At 39.6% G+C, this 16,619-nt stretch overlaps 1 protein-coding gene across 1 annotated transcript in view; it reads left to right on the forward strand.

Moving 5' to 3' along the window:
* LOC109323311 (histone-arginine methyltransferase CARM1-like) overlaps window positions 1–7,706 on the forward strand; it is a 91,623-nt gene extending 83,917 nt beyond the window's left edge. Inside the window, exon 5 of the mRNA XM_019554747.1 lies at window positions 7,542–7,706. Coding sequence (XP_019410292.1) covers window positions 7,542–7,706 — 165 coding nt within the window. The remainder of the gene's footprint in view (window positions 1–7,541) is intronic.
* Window positions 7,707–16,619: the final 8,913 nt, after the last annotated feature.

Genomic DNA, 16,619 nt, shown 5'->3' on the forward strand with positions numbered 1-16,619 from the left:
CCCCACCACCCACCCCCTCCCCCATGTTATATGGGGAAAAAACCTTGCCTTGAAATCAAGCGACTATGGTACATTTCAAACAATTTGCCAACTAATATGGAACAAAAAGGCAACTTGAAATCACCAGCTTGTCAATGTAAGAGTCTGCTGAGTCTCAAGATGTCTGCTGAGACTGCACTCTGCCTGTTCTGTTCGAACAGCTAGACTGCAAACAAAAATCAGCTGAGGCAAAAGCTGCACTTTCTGCCTTTTGGTTGTTTGTTTTACTCTTTCCTCCTCCCTTCCCTACCCCCAACTTTCCTTGTACACTTATCCTCTTTAAAAACACAAGTTCAGGCTTCAAGATCTCAAGACCAGCTAAAACTGATCCCCTGCTTCCTCCCTCCCCCCTCCAGAAAGGCTTTTAGTACAATCTAAAGCATTATCAAGGCAAGAAATAACCTTTTTATAAAACCTTTTGAAGGCAAAATAAGGAGAGTTGTAAAAAAATAGTTTTACTTAGTCATGTTAAGACCCAGATGCTTTAACTGGGGCTTGTGTAGTTAGTAAACTAGTAATATGCATTTGATGATGGCTGTGTGCAGTGGGAAACCTCAAGCCATACTTAACTGTTTAATGCTTTTAATAGTAAAGCAAAGAAGTTTCATACCTTACATCCTGTTTATACCTGTGTCAACCCTCCCTTCCTGCACATGAGTATTAACCATGTAGGAGCGTGGGAGCATTTGCCTGGAATACCAGTGCCAGTTGTTGTGGTATCAGCAATCGATTAATTTTCATCCTGGAACTATCATAGACCCTGGATTTCTAAATAGTCCAGCTGGAATGGAGTAGGGGCACTGCTTGTCCTTTTCTTCCCTGCCAATCGGCATACTCATTTTTTATAGTGAAAAGGCAGAAAATGAACAACAGATTGCGAAATTGTTGTTTTTATTTTTTGCGGTAAGGAGAAGGTGGCCAGGTTGGGTGCTATTGCTCTTGTGTAGCAGTGCTGCTGCTTGCTTTCTCTCTTGGTTTATTTATTTTTCCAACTGTTGGAACTACCTTGGCCTCTCTTCAGCATACATAATACTAGAACCATTACGAACTTGATGCTGTCGGCCACCCACCTAGAAAATGATCTCCCTATTCCCTACCCTTCTGTGAAATGAGAACTTTCTGAACAAATGTGGTTGAATAATTGGGCTGAGTACCTTAACGAAAGCATCTTAGAGTTCCAGTGTTGCTTATGTTTGTATTGGTCAGGTTAGAAATACTGGAACCGTGTTTACTAACAAAGGCAGGAAATCCAAAAGCACGGCACACAAAGGAAAACCTTTAAGAGGGAAGGAGATGTAAAAGACTACACTAACTTCCACTCCTCCAAAGAAGAGATTTGATAATATTGTTATTTATTGCTTCCTAGCCAGTTCATACATCTCTGATTATTTATTTTTGGATTCCTGTCACTTCACTGCTTTCTAGGGAAGTGAAATTGCCTGGAATGAAGGGCCTTTATGGTGCTAAAGCAACCATTTTCTAATTCCATTTATTTATTTATAAATTTTTTTTTTGGGAAGAATCATCCTTGTGAAGAAATGTAACAGTTAGGTTGGCTTCTACAAAATTGATCCTGGATCCCCTTGATAGGCTTTTTGGCAATATTTTCAAAACATGGTTCTGTTTATTGCGGAATAGCAGATGAGCTACTTACGTCAACTGTGGGTAGTGCTTGTTCCCTGATTTCTGTTTCATGGGGCACATCTACATGTGACATTAATGTTAACACAAATTCTGACATAATTTCCACTGGAGTTTATTGCTGCTGAGTGTAGTGTTTACTATGTGCTCAGGACTGCAGCATGTTAAGCTGGAGAGGCACAGCCCTGGCTGGCAGGAGGTTTGGGAGGGGTCAGCCTGCTCCCCCCAGCTCAATGTACTGTGGAGGAGCTAGCTGGGATACAAGTGTGCTATAGTGCGGGGCTACCGGGCAGGCAGCCCCGTACTGTAGCACCCTCATGCCCCAGCCAACCCCGGTCACCATTTACACGTGCTTTATGACAGACTAAATAACTCCCCTGTAGGATAGTACTTGTGTTGGGCAGTACTATTCTATGGTAGAGTTAATTAGTTTACTCTGGAGCCTGATGGGGCACACATGTAGACAGTGGTGCTTTACTGCAAAGTTCATTAGTCAACTGCATCTCATGTAGATGCATCCATGGAAACCTAAAGAGTAATGAGACCATTTTTAGGAGGTCATTAATCCTAAATAATTGAGGTAAAACAGATTATTGGGTCAGTCTCTGCATCAGTTTGACTGTCGGCTCTTCTGCAGTAATCTCTTAACTGTTCCCTCTGGTACTTTCACGTACTTCCAACTTCTTGTGGTAAATTTATTCCTGTGAGGTTTATCCAACTAGTTGATATTAGGGATTTATTTCTAAGTGCCAATGGTCACCTTGGAAAATAGGACTAAAGTGCTTTTTGAAACATTTACTCTAGATTTCAAATTTCAAAGTGTTGTGCCCTGAAATTAAACCAGTTTTAGCATGTTGTAATGGAGTAATGGTCTGAAATAAACTGTATGCATCTTAAAATGGGGATGAAAGGATGGGAAAAGAGGCAGTAAACACAAGTTAGAGATAATTTCCTAAATCTTTTTTGGAAATGGGAAATAAGTCATTTTGGCACGTTTGAAAATTTTGCCCATAGATTATTAAAAAGCAACCAAACAAGCCTCCCTCTGCCAAACAGTTTCATGTATTATCCCAGACCCAATTTATTACTATCAATTTTTGTGCTTTCTAAAGTTAAATTTTGTTGCATTTTAAAATCTTTCCACCTTCTTTTGCTACATGAAGACATGAATAAGTGAAGGGGAACAACTTTGACTGGGAAACACTAAAATTATTCACAAAATGTGAGTTGCATTAAAACAAACTGAAAAATAGAGAAGTATCTTTTTTCTCTGAGCCTTTATTTGTATAACAATTCTGGAAGTTAGACAAAAGAGTATCTTAAAAATATTTTGGCCCAAGCTGTGACCAGTTTTTAAGTCAGTGGTGCCCTTTGCAAGAATTAGTCTTTGATTCTGCAGACGCTTAACATGTGAGTATGTTTCCACATGTCAGTGCTCCCATTAAATTCACATGTGGAAAATTACTCATCTGTGTAAATGAAAGCAGGAACAGGATTCCTGTCTGATCAGAGGGGTCTAGGGCCTCTCTGACACTTTGATTTGTGATAGTCATGAAAGTAGCTGCATTTACATTTCAGAGTAGATAGTGAAGTAATCCCAAAGTTTGCTACCTTATGGGGCCTTTGAGCTACACCACATTCTTATTTATTATAAGTACCTGCAAAGCTATACTTATAAAATAATCTCCCTAACATCCAAACCCAAATATGCAAACTTTTATGTTGAGAATCTTGAACTTCTTATTGAAAGTACTACTGGTGAAGCGAAAAGTCCCAGTCCTAATAACTGATATTGATATTTTACAGTGCTTTGTCTTAGGGTATCTGCATACCACCATAGGCCAAAAGTAAGGAGGACAGGACTACCCCACAAAGAGGAAGCAGTGAACCTAGGTTTGTTCAGTGCTGCGTGTAAGCCAGTAAGCTTTCCTGGGAGGCAGAGCTGTATTGTTACTGAATTAAGCATGTTACACTACTTTCAGTTTGGGATGTATTGGGCTAGGCATGTCTCTGGGGCATGCCTTAGTGACCATTTTTGTCAGGTTTTCATGCTTTTACAGGAGAAAGTACTTTTCCTGTGGGGGGGTTCTACTGTATTCTGTAAGGAATGGTCCTGAATAGAAAGCCATATTTTACTCTTCTATCTGCAATGTTTAGGTATTTGCTGTTTTGTCTCCTCTTAATATATACAAAAAGGAAAGACAATGTATTGAGAAACATTTCATCAACATGTTTTTCTGTCGATCCTGTTTAAATAGAAAATTGTGTTTGATTGTCAGTGGCTCCTTTCCACTCTCTACCCAACATTTTGCTTTCATTTACTATTTTGAAGGGTTAGCTCCTCTGGTCATGGACGTGTGGTTTAATACCTGCCAAAGCATGAAAACAAAACTGGCTCTGCAAAAGCATGTCATCCGTGAAATAAAAAATGAGCTTAATAAAATCTCGCATTACGAAAAGAAAATAAGATTAAAGGCAGTGCTTTGGCTCTGAGACCTAATTTGAAGCTATGTAAAAACAGAAACAATGTTAGTTTCCTTCATATTCCATGTATCTGTAACACATTAGTACATAGCCTAGATTTGAAATATGGTCGGGGGGAGAGGGGTGGCAGGCATTAAGAACAGAACACACCCTCTGTCCTGACAAGTTTCTTTACCAATATTGCTTTCTTGCTTGGGATTTGTACATAAAAATCTCTTTTTTTCAAGGCTAGAGTACAAAATGCAGCATTTGGGATTGCTGGAATATTGTGCTTATTAGGACTGAATGGGACAGGTTCTGAATATGTGTTGAGGGGTTAAATCAAGCTTTTGGTCCAGTTTCAGCTTATCTCAGAAACTCTTTGGTTAGGTACAGACATTCAGAAAGCCTGATGTTGAATCGATCTAAGTTACTCAGCTTTCTGTAAGCAGCATAGTTTAGACTGGTAGTGAACCGAGCACACGTTTGCCCTTTGGTGCGGGTGGGGGAGCAGCAACTCTTCGACTGCGTTCTGCCATTTTTAAACCAGCCTGTGCGTGCCTAATTTCTGTTCTGTTACAGGTAAAGACTGGTTTCTAATCATGTATGGTGGTAAAAGTGTAATGTCTTTACCTGACCTATAAGCTCTCACTCTGATTTTATAAAAATCAGCAAGTTAGATGTTGCAATTTTTTGTGCTGTGAGTCAACATTTCTTGAGAATTTTAACTATATTCAAGTCACAAAATACAGCTGTTGGTTTTGATTCAACCCAGATACTGTACTAGAGGTTTTGAGCTGGAGATTCAGTTCTAAAACCCCTCTCCCCCACCTCTTTCTCCACTCTCATTTGCACGCATGTGCACATGCATGCACATGCACACACAAATACACTCTTAAAGGAGTTTTGGAATGAGGTACCATACTTATTGCTCTGTTGTGTATTATGTGTATATACTAGTATATATAAGCTAAAATGCTCTATGTTCTCACATGGGTCCAAATATAACACATACCTTGTTGTTGAAAGGCAGAATGAAGAGGGAGATTTTTCCAGAGTTATAGCTGCATGGAGCCAGTAAGAAGGCCCACTCTTCAGCTGATTTGCCCTCCCTTTCCTGAAGAACTAAGACAGAATCCCTAGCTGCTCTGGAAGACTGGTCTCTGTGTTTGGCTCTATGATTTTGAGAAGAGCTAGAGTCTGAACTACAGAGGCTGTAAAATAGGCTAGGAGCAGGCAGCAAAATTGCCTTAAGAAAAAGTAACTTGATTAGTGGAACATCAAGACCATTAAAATGAGAGAAGATCATTAACACTGGTAGAGTGAAGAACAATGACTCTCCATTGACTCCCTCACCTGTTTGAACAGTAATGCCACAGCTGTAGTACTGTAGAGCAGGGATCAAGCTAGAGTGCTTCCAGCCCTGGACAGAAAATCAGCTTCCCTTATTCACATACTCGCTCCAGTGTGGGAGGACTGCTTTATGGTGGGAAAGGTACATGCTGTATGTGAGAAAAATATGGTATATAACGAGAAAAATGTGATTTGACTGTAGACAATATTGGTTAAGCTATTCATTTCAGTCTTTGTTCCAGTCATTACCAGTTACTTTTACACAAGGAGTAGTTCAGACTTATACACTGATGGCTGGTGTTTGTTTTAAAGCAGGCACCAAAATGAAAGCTCTTCAATGTCATGTGTGGCACCAACCTGTGGAAAAAGGAAATTTCCTGAATAAGTAACCACTTCATACTAACTTGTTAAATTATTCTCCTGGATAATCTGTGGAACTCTCTTGGAACTCAGTCCTGTACTCACATGTGTAATCCGATGGATTTCAAATGTGATTAAATTTACGTATATGTGTAAGTGTTTAATTTAAAACAAAGAAAATCAAACCTCCCTGATCCTGCAGTAGGATGACTTATTTGAAGTTACATGTAAATAAGTTTTCAGAATCAAGGTCTTAGATTGAAAACTCTTCAGCAGCTACTTGGGGATCTAGAGCTATGTGTAACAATGTAGCAAATGCCTGTATTGAACCTATCTAAATGTATGTAGTAAAGTTCTTCCCCCTCTACCTATATTCTTACATAATTCACACTTTAAGCTGGTAGGTATGTGTTGTGCTTGTATGTGTGTTTGTAACCATCAGACACAGGTTGTTTAAATTCAAATTATTAGAAAAACAGTGCAGAAAAACAATGGGTTTCAGTGTATTTTTCAAATATTTTCCTATTATGTATAGTTGTCCTTCAACATTTCTGGACAGTCTCAAATTTCATTTGAGCTCTTTTGACTTCAGCCTGTGTCCCAATACATTTTTCCAGGACATTTATCATGTATTTAATTATTTTAATTCCTCCAGGTCCCAGCCCCACATTTGTGGATTCACCAATAATTTGCTTTATGGCTTAGTCACAGTGAGACACAAACATGAAAATGAATCTCAAGAAGAGAAACTCAAAGGAGATTCTAGTGGTGTAGATCTTGGGCAAAAACCCAGAGACTGGAATGAAAGCTGTGAAAAGGAAAACAAAAGAAAACCTGTGACATTTGGTTATTTGATTTTTTTATTTTTTTTTAATTTAAGCATTTCCTTGGGGTAGTATGGTTAGTTTCTGAGGCAAAACCATGTAGTAATAACTTGAACAATGTAGTAATAACTTCAAAAATAATTTTACCTCGCCATGCTTTTTAGTAATGGTGGCACATTTTCTCAGGATAGATTAATGATAAGATCTACTTGGTGTGATATTAGCAAAGTGGTCTATAACCGGACATTTACTTTTCAAGTTTTCTTGAAGTTAAAAGAAGAATTTATTTGAAAATGGCAACATCTTTGTGTGACACTTGTCCTGCTGGTTGGTAGGGTGATTGAAGCTCTAGGATTATAGTTGATTAGACTTGAAGAGAATATATTTCAGGATCAGAGTCTAAGGATATAATATTAATGTCAGTGAGATGAAAGGATATTTGATAAGAGAGAGAGTTCACTTTCATCCCAAATGATGCCAGGATAGCCTTGTCAACTGTTCAGGGAGTGAAAACCTCCTTTTGAGTGGCAAAGTATGTAGGACCCTGGACCCCAAGGCATAATTCTTCTTTTTATTCTTTTTGCACTGCTCCCAAGTAGAACTCAGTCACATTGCCCCTTTCAGAAATTTTGATCCTGACACCATTTTCTCAATCTCCTTACATTCATGTAGAAAAATACACAAGCTTAAAAATCTGTTTTTTGCCATTAATAGTTTTTTGTATAGACTTTAATTAAAGGATTTCATGGTGCAAGCTATAAAGCAAAATAAGTATATTCAAAAGTAAAACCTGTGATGCTTAAAGGAGACGGGAGGAAATGACTTTTACACTTTCTTTTTTCTCTGCATTTTGTTTTCAAGGTTGTCCTAGATGTTGGCTGTGGATCGGGAATCCTTTCATTTTTTGCAGTGCAGGCTGGAGCAAAAAAAGTCTATGCAGTTGAAGCAAGCTCAGTGGCAAAATATGCTGAGGTAAATATGTTTTATTTGAGCAAATGTTATACTAGCCAATGGTTTACTGTGTAGCATAGCCCATCAGAAAGCTTGGACTGTGTCTCACAAATAGAAATGCTGAAGATTTTCAGTTTCGGTGATGGCAGCAGTCCCTTGATATGAGGATGATAGTTTTCCTGTAAATGGGAAGTTATTGGTGAATCCAGAGATGATTGAGGAGGCCTTCGAGATCCTAATGTTTGACTGCAGACATAGCAAATAGTTCCAGAAAGAAATAGATCCTAATGATGGTAGGTCACAACTTTTTTCTTTAGTCTCTCATCTCATTTTCATCATATAAACTTGTTTAAAGAGGTGTATTTTGATGATGTTCATTTAAAAAAAAAATCTGTAAACGTGCTGTAGCTGGTATAATGCAATAAATAGGAACTACTGAATTCATGGACGCCAGCAGCCAATTAAACAGCTGTAACACTGCACCCAATGTCATAGCCTTATCCCAGCTGGGGCTGGCATTGTGACGGCAGAGGAAAGCAGGCCCCCCCCCACCCCCTCCCGTGCCTTTGGCTGGGAGGCACCACAGGTCCCACCCCTTGCGAGCATTGATTGAAATCCCTAGCTGGAGCTGCCTGGCTCCACCCTTGTCATCCTGCCCCCCACCCCCCTTCAGGAGGAGATTTTTCTTGCCTCTCTCTCTCCGCCACACTGCCCCCTTTCCCCTGCTTCAGGAGATCAGCAGTCTGCCTTTTATTCTCTTTGCGCCATTTCCTCTCCCCAAAGAGCTTTTTTCCAGCTCTTTGCTGTCTTTTTGAATATAGCTGGTTCTCTGTGCTTTTTCACCGGGAAATGGCTATTTCACAAGAGACTGCCAATTACATGGTTTCTGTAAAATCGTGTATTTGGTAGGTGTCTAGCAATAAATAGTGAAGTTATGTGCCCTCTTTTGATAAAGGTTGTGAATGCTCCTAGAATAACAGTGATTTTTCTCTCTCCCAAAATATTTTGCCTTTCCTTATTTTTTATGTTATAGCTAAAGGGCATTTGATTTTTTTTTTTAATAAGGAAAAAAAAACTTTTAGAATTGGGTGTTTTACAGTTAGCTTCCAGCAGTTTTACTGTGATTAATTTTTCCTTGGTCATGGAAAATAGTTTGTTTTTTGTGTGTGGGGGGGGGAGGAAGCATCTTCACAATATATCTCTAGCTAGAAATTTCCTTTTGTAGGCTTAATTTCTGCCAGTGTTCTGATATCATCTAGTTGAGCTACAGGATAAAAGTGGTGCTGAGGGCTAAGTATGTGACCCATTCTTGTTGGACAACTTGGAGCATCCTGATCCTTTTGTAGTTGTTTTATTAGCAGCACCGAAGTGCCACATAACTTTCACAATGGGCAACCTATGCAGCTAAGGCGAATAGAAATCGAGATGCCTTGACCAAGCTATCTTTGGAGGATTAATCATTGAAATAACTCTAACATTTCCATGAGCTTAAAAATGAGGCTTAAATAAAACTGGGGGAAGCTACTCAGGTAGCTATTTATACCTAGAAATAAGCAATAGGCTTAATTATGTCAGTTATTTTTTTTTCCTGGCAGTGAGTTATAATATTAATTCCTGGGTTTCAGCAGTGGAAGCTGACAGTCTTTTAAGCCAAAACAAAACATATTTGATACTGTAGTGGACACTTTCCTTTGCTGCCCAGGAGTGTAACTGAAAACTCGCTGAGCCGGAGATGAGGGCTAGCGTGCCTTGAAGGACTAGTCCGCAATAGGGGTGTCTGCTGAATGAGTTCCAGCTGGCAGTTGTAACATTGTTACATGGACACCCCTGGACTGCCATTTAAAACTGAGATTGTAAGGGAAGAAAGTGTGCAATATTAGGTTCTTCCCCCCAACCCTCAGATATACACAGCTGTGAATCCTCTAAACTTTTATCATTTACTTTTTGGCACTAAGATTGGCTCCAAAGTTTCCCTTTTCATTGTGTGTATTAACTTATGTATTAGATGTTCTGCAGAAAAGCTCTAGATTTAATAAAGGTATATGAGTAAATGATCCATGTAGCAGCATTCAGCTGGTGATTGCATGCTATTGTCTTCTTATTTCTACCTTCTCTAAGCTGCTATTTAAAAATGCTTGAATGGAAGTTGCTGCTTAATTTGTTTCATTTGTTTATACACAAGCAAGATTTACATTTTATAGACGGGAAGTGTCAAAAGGGCTGGAATGTAATTGCTTGAAATGACTGGAGAGATGTATACAACAGGCAGACATTTTTCTTTTGAAAAATCTTTTTTGCTAAAATTTGGGGTAAAGAGAGGAACTGTCCCAATGTTTACACCTTTGCTGATCAAAAGAACTTTCTATTGTATCCATAATTTTGTCAGTCACAAAAAGCATTTGAAAAGTTGCACACACCCAAATAAAATATATGTAGGGCAAAATTCTGACCTTGTTCATGTTACATAGGCAGGTAGCATTTGGCCCAGTCTGTTTTATGGTAAATGGCAGCAGTGAGTAGGATAAGATCTCTAATAATAAAAATGAGAAGAGAACTGAAATGACCTAGCTAATTTGGGATGAAATATGGGGTTTTCCTTGAGTTTTGGTCCTTCGTTTAAATCTAATCCTGATCACAGGTATTCAGAAATTATTGTTCTTTGTAGCTTGTTCAGCATCTTACATGAAAAGAGTTGATAGCATTTGGACAGTTATAGTTGCATAAATGAACATATGTAGACACACATCAGCTATGAAAGGGTACATACCACAGCTATGGTCTATAAAATACTATATACATTTATGATGCAATATAAATCTCATGAAAATAACTGACAGCATCCTGGCAGAGAAAAATATTGGGTTTGGAAACTGAATTGCCCTTCATTCTTACAGCTAGAGTTTCTTCAAGATGGTGGATTACATGGTAGGGCAGTTTCCATTGGTATTGACTTTATCCACCATAAAAAGTGGAAGCAAATAGAAAGTTTTGGGGTATAACTACATGGCTTACAGCAGTTTTATGCAGGGATACCTGGACTAGCTAGGACAAGTACCAGATGCACAGCTGTGTTAACACAGTGTTTAACCTGAACATAACATAAGAAGTACCATAGTGGGATAGATCAATGATCTACCTAGAACAGTATCCTGTCTTCAACAGTGGTGGGAATGGATACTTTAGAGAGAGAGCATTGAATTGGATATCTTTGGAGTGATCTATACCTGGTTCATTACCCTTCCTGGCATCCATCATCATTAGTTTAGTATAACTTTCTTCTCCATGCTAGGGAGTGTCAACCAAAATTTTTCAAAAACACGAAATTAACTTAGGAAAAAATAAGAAGAGATCATATATAACAGCAGCCACTTTAAGGGTGAATGAAGTGCTGCAAATAGCCTAGGATAAGGATTAAAGAACACCTTAATTATAATAGGGTGAGGTATGTAGTAGGGGGAATAGTAAGTGAGAAGAAAGCAGTTACCCAAATCCTTGCTGTGTTAATTCACAGGTTTAATATTTATCCCTCCCAAAATGGCAGTTTAGTCCTACTTTCCAGAAAAGCTTTAATAAGAGATTGCCATAGTGACTAAGACTTCATTACTCTCATGGCATATGGAAAGAGGTTAACTGATATACTATGAAGCACTGTAATTTATTTTAACAAATGCAGTTAATTTGGCAAAGTACAGTTGAGTGATTCAGCAACTTTAATGTTGTATCAGAGTGTATGCTCATATTATTTCCCACCTGCAGTATTCCACAATGAGTCTTCATTAGAAACTAGTAGTGTTTGACTATATAATAGGGCTCCGTGAAACTTCGGCAGCTGTTTCATTTAGGAGGTATTTCAGCCTGTTTTGGCACCCGAAACGCCAAATCCAAAGTTAAACGGAAGGCTCCGAAGTATCACCGAAATGAAACAAAACCATCCAAAACATTTTGGAAAATTTCGGTGTTTTGGAGCTGGGCTTGCAGGGAAACAGAAACTAAGAGGAGGGAGGGGAAGGACTGCACTGATACTGACATCTGTAGCTGTCCAGTATCTGTGACCTGTCCCTGAGGTCCCTTCCAATCCTAGTGTTCTAAGGGAGGGAAGGCCGCCTGCTGTCATTCCAGGCGCAGATCCCAGGGCCCATGCCCCCCCAGGAGGAGTCTGGCACAGCTCCATAGCCCTCTCAGGAGGCATGGGCCTCTGGATCTGTGTGCAGGATGATAGCATGCTGCCGCTGCTAGTAAGTGATGCGAGTTTTTTGCTTTGAATGATCTGAGGTGCAGTTTCACAGAAACCCCTACACCTATCTCCTTGAAACTTTGCAGGCTTCATGCCCTCAGAAGGGGCTACCGTCCCTGCAATTTTCGTCTGAATCAGACAAGAAATGACCAAGTTATAGGCATTTTTGTGATTCCTCATGATAGCCTATGACCCAATCATTGTAACAGCATTGAAACTCCGAAACAGATTTGGCCAAATAGAAACAGAACAGTGATACAAAACACCAAAATGAATCTCTCTCTCCCCAAAATGGCTGAATCTGAAATAAAATCAAAACATAACTGTTTTGCACAGCCCTACTGTATAACATCTGGATTATAACAAGAATGAGTTAATTTCCATTTGTTGCTTCCTGGTTACAGACATAATTTTTCTCGTGTTTTTTGCCATCCATTTCAAATTTCAGTAGTATAAACTATTTAATGTGAAATTAACAAATTAAGTTTATTTTATGCTTTGAGCAAGGGGTTGGACTAGATGACCTCCAGAGGTTTCTTCCAACCCTAAATTTCTATGACTCTATGCTCTTTCCACTTTAACTTGAGCTATATGACTGCAATAATCTGAATGACCTGCTGGTTGCAATTAAATCATTTTCATTCCATGCATCATTCAGAGACATGCAATAGTATTTTAGTGAAATAGTTCTTGGTTTGACCATAGATCGTTTTGCTATTAAAGACTTCTGTTGAAGTAGTTGTTTAAAATTAAATATATCCTCATAATTATACATTCCTCATAATTATATATATCAGTAATATAATCATTTGAGCATCTTGTGCTAAAACAAGATTGAAATTTAGGATATGGATATGCCATAATTGCAAAGGATTTCCAAGTAGGGCAATTGATAGGAAAGGTATCATGGGTGCTACATAAGGTGAAATGCTGCTGCTGATGAGAATTAACAGATCAGTCAGCATCAGGTTGTTTCAAACATTTCCTTTTGCAGAGTTCTTATACTATTGTTTAAGTCTGTCTGTATCACTGTGTAGCATGCGGTGCTTCTGTGACCTTTTCCATGTTTAGCAATGTATAATTTGCTGGCATTTCCATTTTCCCAGTGGCTTCACTAAACTGTGCAGAAAAGATAAAGGGATAGATTCAACGCTGTGTTAAACCAGTGTTTATCTGGCATAAATCCAGAGAAATTAACAGAATTACTTTGGTTCTATGCTAATGTAAATGAGAGTAGAATTTGGCCAATAAAATCACAGCAAGAATTTAAAAATATATATAAAATGTTAACTCACTATTATAGTCAAAGGAGTATTATCTTCTGTGTTTCCCCCTTGCTGTGACAATGTATGATGTTTAAAATAATGAGATTCAAAGGAATTTTGATTATAGTTGTCATCCTGTGCTGCACTTCTCGGTTAATTTTGGGTGCAAAGTGGAAAATCCTACATGCACTGACATTTACCCAACTATAAAAGAGAGGTTCTTCCAGCATTACTCAATCTACCAACTGGATTCTTTGAGCTTCAGAAGATTTTATACAGTATATAAAAACCTTTTTGTGTCCAGCTCTCTGGTCCAGCATTCCAGCTTTTTTCTCCTGTTTTATGACTATGTCTTGGATATACCATTGCTCACAGCTGGCTCATGCAACACACAATCCATCAGCCTGAGGAAGGGAAAAAACTTGAAATAGGCTTTGCCCAACAAAATAGAGGGCTTTTTGCAGGTGGAAAAGTATACAGGGTGAATCTTGTCCAGTACTTCTCAGTGATGCATGAATGAGACATGAAATGAATACATAATCTCAATTTGCTAAATTTGCTGCAATAGTAAATCCATTATGAGAAAAATTGGGATGACAGGATTGGGTAACTGGCTTTCATATTAGCTTTGTGTAAACATGAAATGTGATTCTAAGCAGCTTATACAAGACCAAGGGGGAAGCAGTGTTACTAGGCTGTATGTAGAGTGCTTGAGTAAACAGGAAAGAGGGTTACTATGAATGAGGAAAAATTGACTATACTGGGGAGGTTAGCTAGTGATAGGATCATTAGAAATAAAAAATTACCCTTATGGAATGAAGGTGTGTTAATTGTAAAGTCTGGATTAAGGAAAAACCCTTTGGGGACCTCTGTATAGTCGCTAATCTTAATTGTGACACAAGAAGAGATATGTCTAAACTAATTATGCTTAGATCTGTTATTTAGCTGCTTCTGTCACCAATGATGTGGGTATAAATGTACTGTAGAAAGGTTAGTTTTGAGAGGACTTTGGGGGGGGGGGGGTGAGTGTGTGCATGTGCATGTGGCAATGTGTACCATACACCTAATACAAATGAAGAGGGTGGCATGAGCTGGGGGCAGGTGCCTCTTCAGCAAAGATGGAAGTATAAATGGTGGCATTAGAGGCAGAACACTTGCACCTGTTTGCAGTGCAATGTTTAGCTAATATTTACTTGTGCCATATTGTGAACTGAACAACAAATAAACTGCACCTGCTTGCATTTTTGAATATTCATAATGTCTTAACTGTATATATTTACACGGTAAACTGTTTGCTACCTCATCTGCCATGCTGTATTAATATCTGGTAGTATTGTGGAGATGGGGCTAGTGATTGGATCTGGAATGCTGGTCGCAAGCACTGAAAGGAAAGGTGCTGAAGGAACTATGTAGCACAAAGGGCCATTGAGTAAAGACTCCACAGTGAATCAGGTCCTCCCTAAGGAAGGGTAAGTTGATGGCTTCTGCTGAGAGAGTTGCTCTGTGACTGTTGCTCACAAAACACCACTTTGGGCTGAGATTGTGACCAACAGTTCTCCCAGGAGAGATTGCTGGCCTGTTCTGTCAAGAGAAGGGAGCCAGAAAGCTTCTTCAGTTACCTGATAAGGACTCCTTTCAGGGAGGTGAAAAGCTTTATGTGCTCTCAAGTTGTTCTAGCATAGTTTTGTCAAATGGGGGTGTGTCTTTTTTAAGGTGATGACAAAGCTATTCTGGCAAAACTTTAAATTCTTGTATTGTACGCACTTTAGGATAGAGACAGTTTTGGTTCTGTATTTATACAGTGTCTGGCACAGTGGGCCCTGGTCTGTGACTGTAGCTTCAAGGCGCAATGATAATAGATACAATAGTCATCAAGTGTTGACTCACTTGTGAATCCAACTGTTAATGGTAATGACCGCTGTCAACACTGCCCTCCCATGACTGCATTTTTCTCTCTTGGAATGCTGGTAAATGGTAGGTTTTTAAATCATTGCACTTTTTGCTTCCTGAGCTTTTGTTCAGGCTTTGGTTAGATGTGTCTTGTCCCCTGCCCTCCCATCATACTAGGATCTGTAGAAAAATCTGTTGAAGAGCTGTGGATTACTGTGTTTTCAGCATGCAGTTGACACTGTTTCCTTTCACAATTTCATCTGATCCAGTCAATATAGTACTAGCTTTTCTGTTGCTTGGAACAGACTGAAGCATTTTCTTGATAGAAGTTCACTCTGAATGAAAATGAAGTGATGCTCATAAGTTGGAGCAAGTACAGTAGTTTAAAAGATGTGGTCCTTGTGACTGACACTCTGAGTGTCTATGCCTGCCAAGTGTCAGAGATGTTTTGAAAAACAATATAATCAAACCCCATTCCTACAAGCACTTGTGTTGAACTTCACCATTCTTCCACTGTTTGCTAGAACTGTTTGTGTATGTAAAGTTAAATATATGTTTGTAACATTGGGGCAAATGAGATAAGGTATTGTAGTGTCTTTAGATATGTGTCTATTATGGCACAGTTTACTGTGCCTTTACAGTCTTTACTAGATGCAGAAGCCGGTACTCATTTTATCTTACCCAGTGCAGAAAATATCTATGTTGTGTGCTGTCTTCAAGGTTTTGTTTAATGGTCTCTAGTAAAAGCATTTTTTTAGTAAAGGGATATAGGTTGTAGCCATGTTGGTCTAAGGCAATGTTTCCCGACTGGTGTGCCGTCAAGCATGAGCAAGTGTACTGCAGAATCTTGGGGAGCCATGCCCCCCGTCTGTCTGTTTCTCCGTTTGTAGCAGCAGCAGTCGGGGGTGTGGCTTCAGCCAGTGATTCAAGCACCGCACCACCCTCCCCCCACCACTCTGTGTCCAGCTGTGTGCCACCCCTCCCCACCCCCAGTCCGGTGTGCTGCAATGTTTTTTTAATTCATGTGAGTGTGCTGTGGGATGGAAAAGGTTGGGAAACGCTGGTCTAAGGACATAGGCAGACAAGGCTCTTTGGGTAAATCCGATATTCTTTATTAAACTAAATAAAATAGTTGAACAAAACACTTCCTCCAGACCATGGGCACAGCTATAGGCAGCAAAATGGCCCTACAATAGGGTGGAGTTGTGGCCCCATAGAGGGGGTGTAAAGTGTGTAGTAGGCCATACAGAATAGGCTTTGCAGGGGCAGCCTGAAGGGCTGCACATGAGGGTGAAGAGTAGGGTTTGCATAGGTGGGTCTGAAGGGCTGCACAGGGGCCATAGAGTAGGGTCTGTGTGGCCTGAAGGACTGTGAATGGGCTGGCCCCAATAGTTCAAGAACACAAGCCCCAGTGAGGGGACAAGAGGCCAAGGTGTAAGTCTCTGGATGCCTGAGGCCAAGTTTGGACCAGAGGCCAAGTGGTATTTCATAGATTTCATAGACATTAGGGCTGGAAGGGACCTCGGGAGATCGAGTCCAGCCCCCTGCCCAGAGGGCAGGAAGTCAGCTGGGGTCATAGGATCCCAGCAAGATAAGCAT

This window comes from Crocodylus porosus, unplaced genomic scaffold (assembly GCF_001723895.1).
Source record: "Crocodylus porosus isolate Cpor-Errol unplaced genomic scaffold, CroPor_comp1, whole genome shotgun sequence".
Lineage (NCBI taxonomy): Eukaryota > Metazoa > Chordata > Crocodylia > Crocodylidae > Crocodylus > Crocodylus porosus.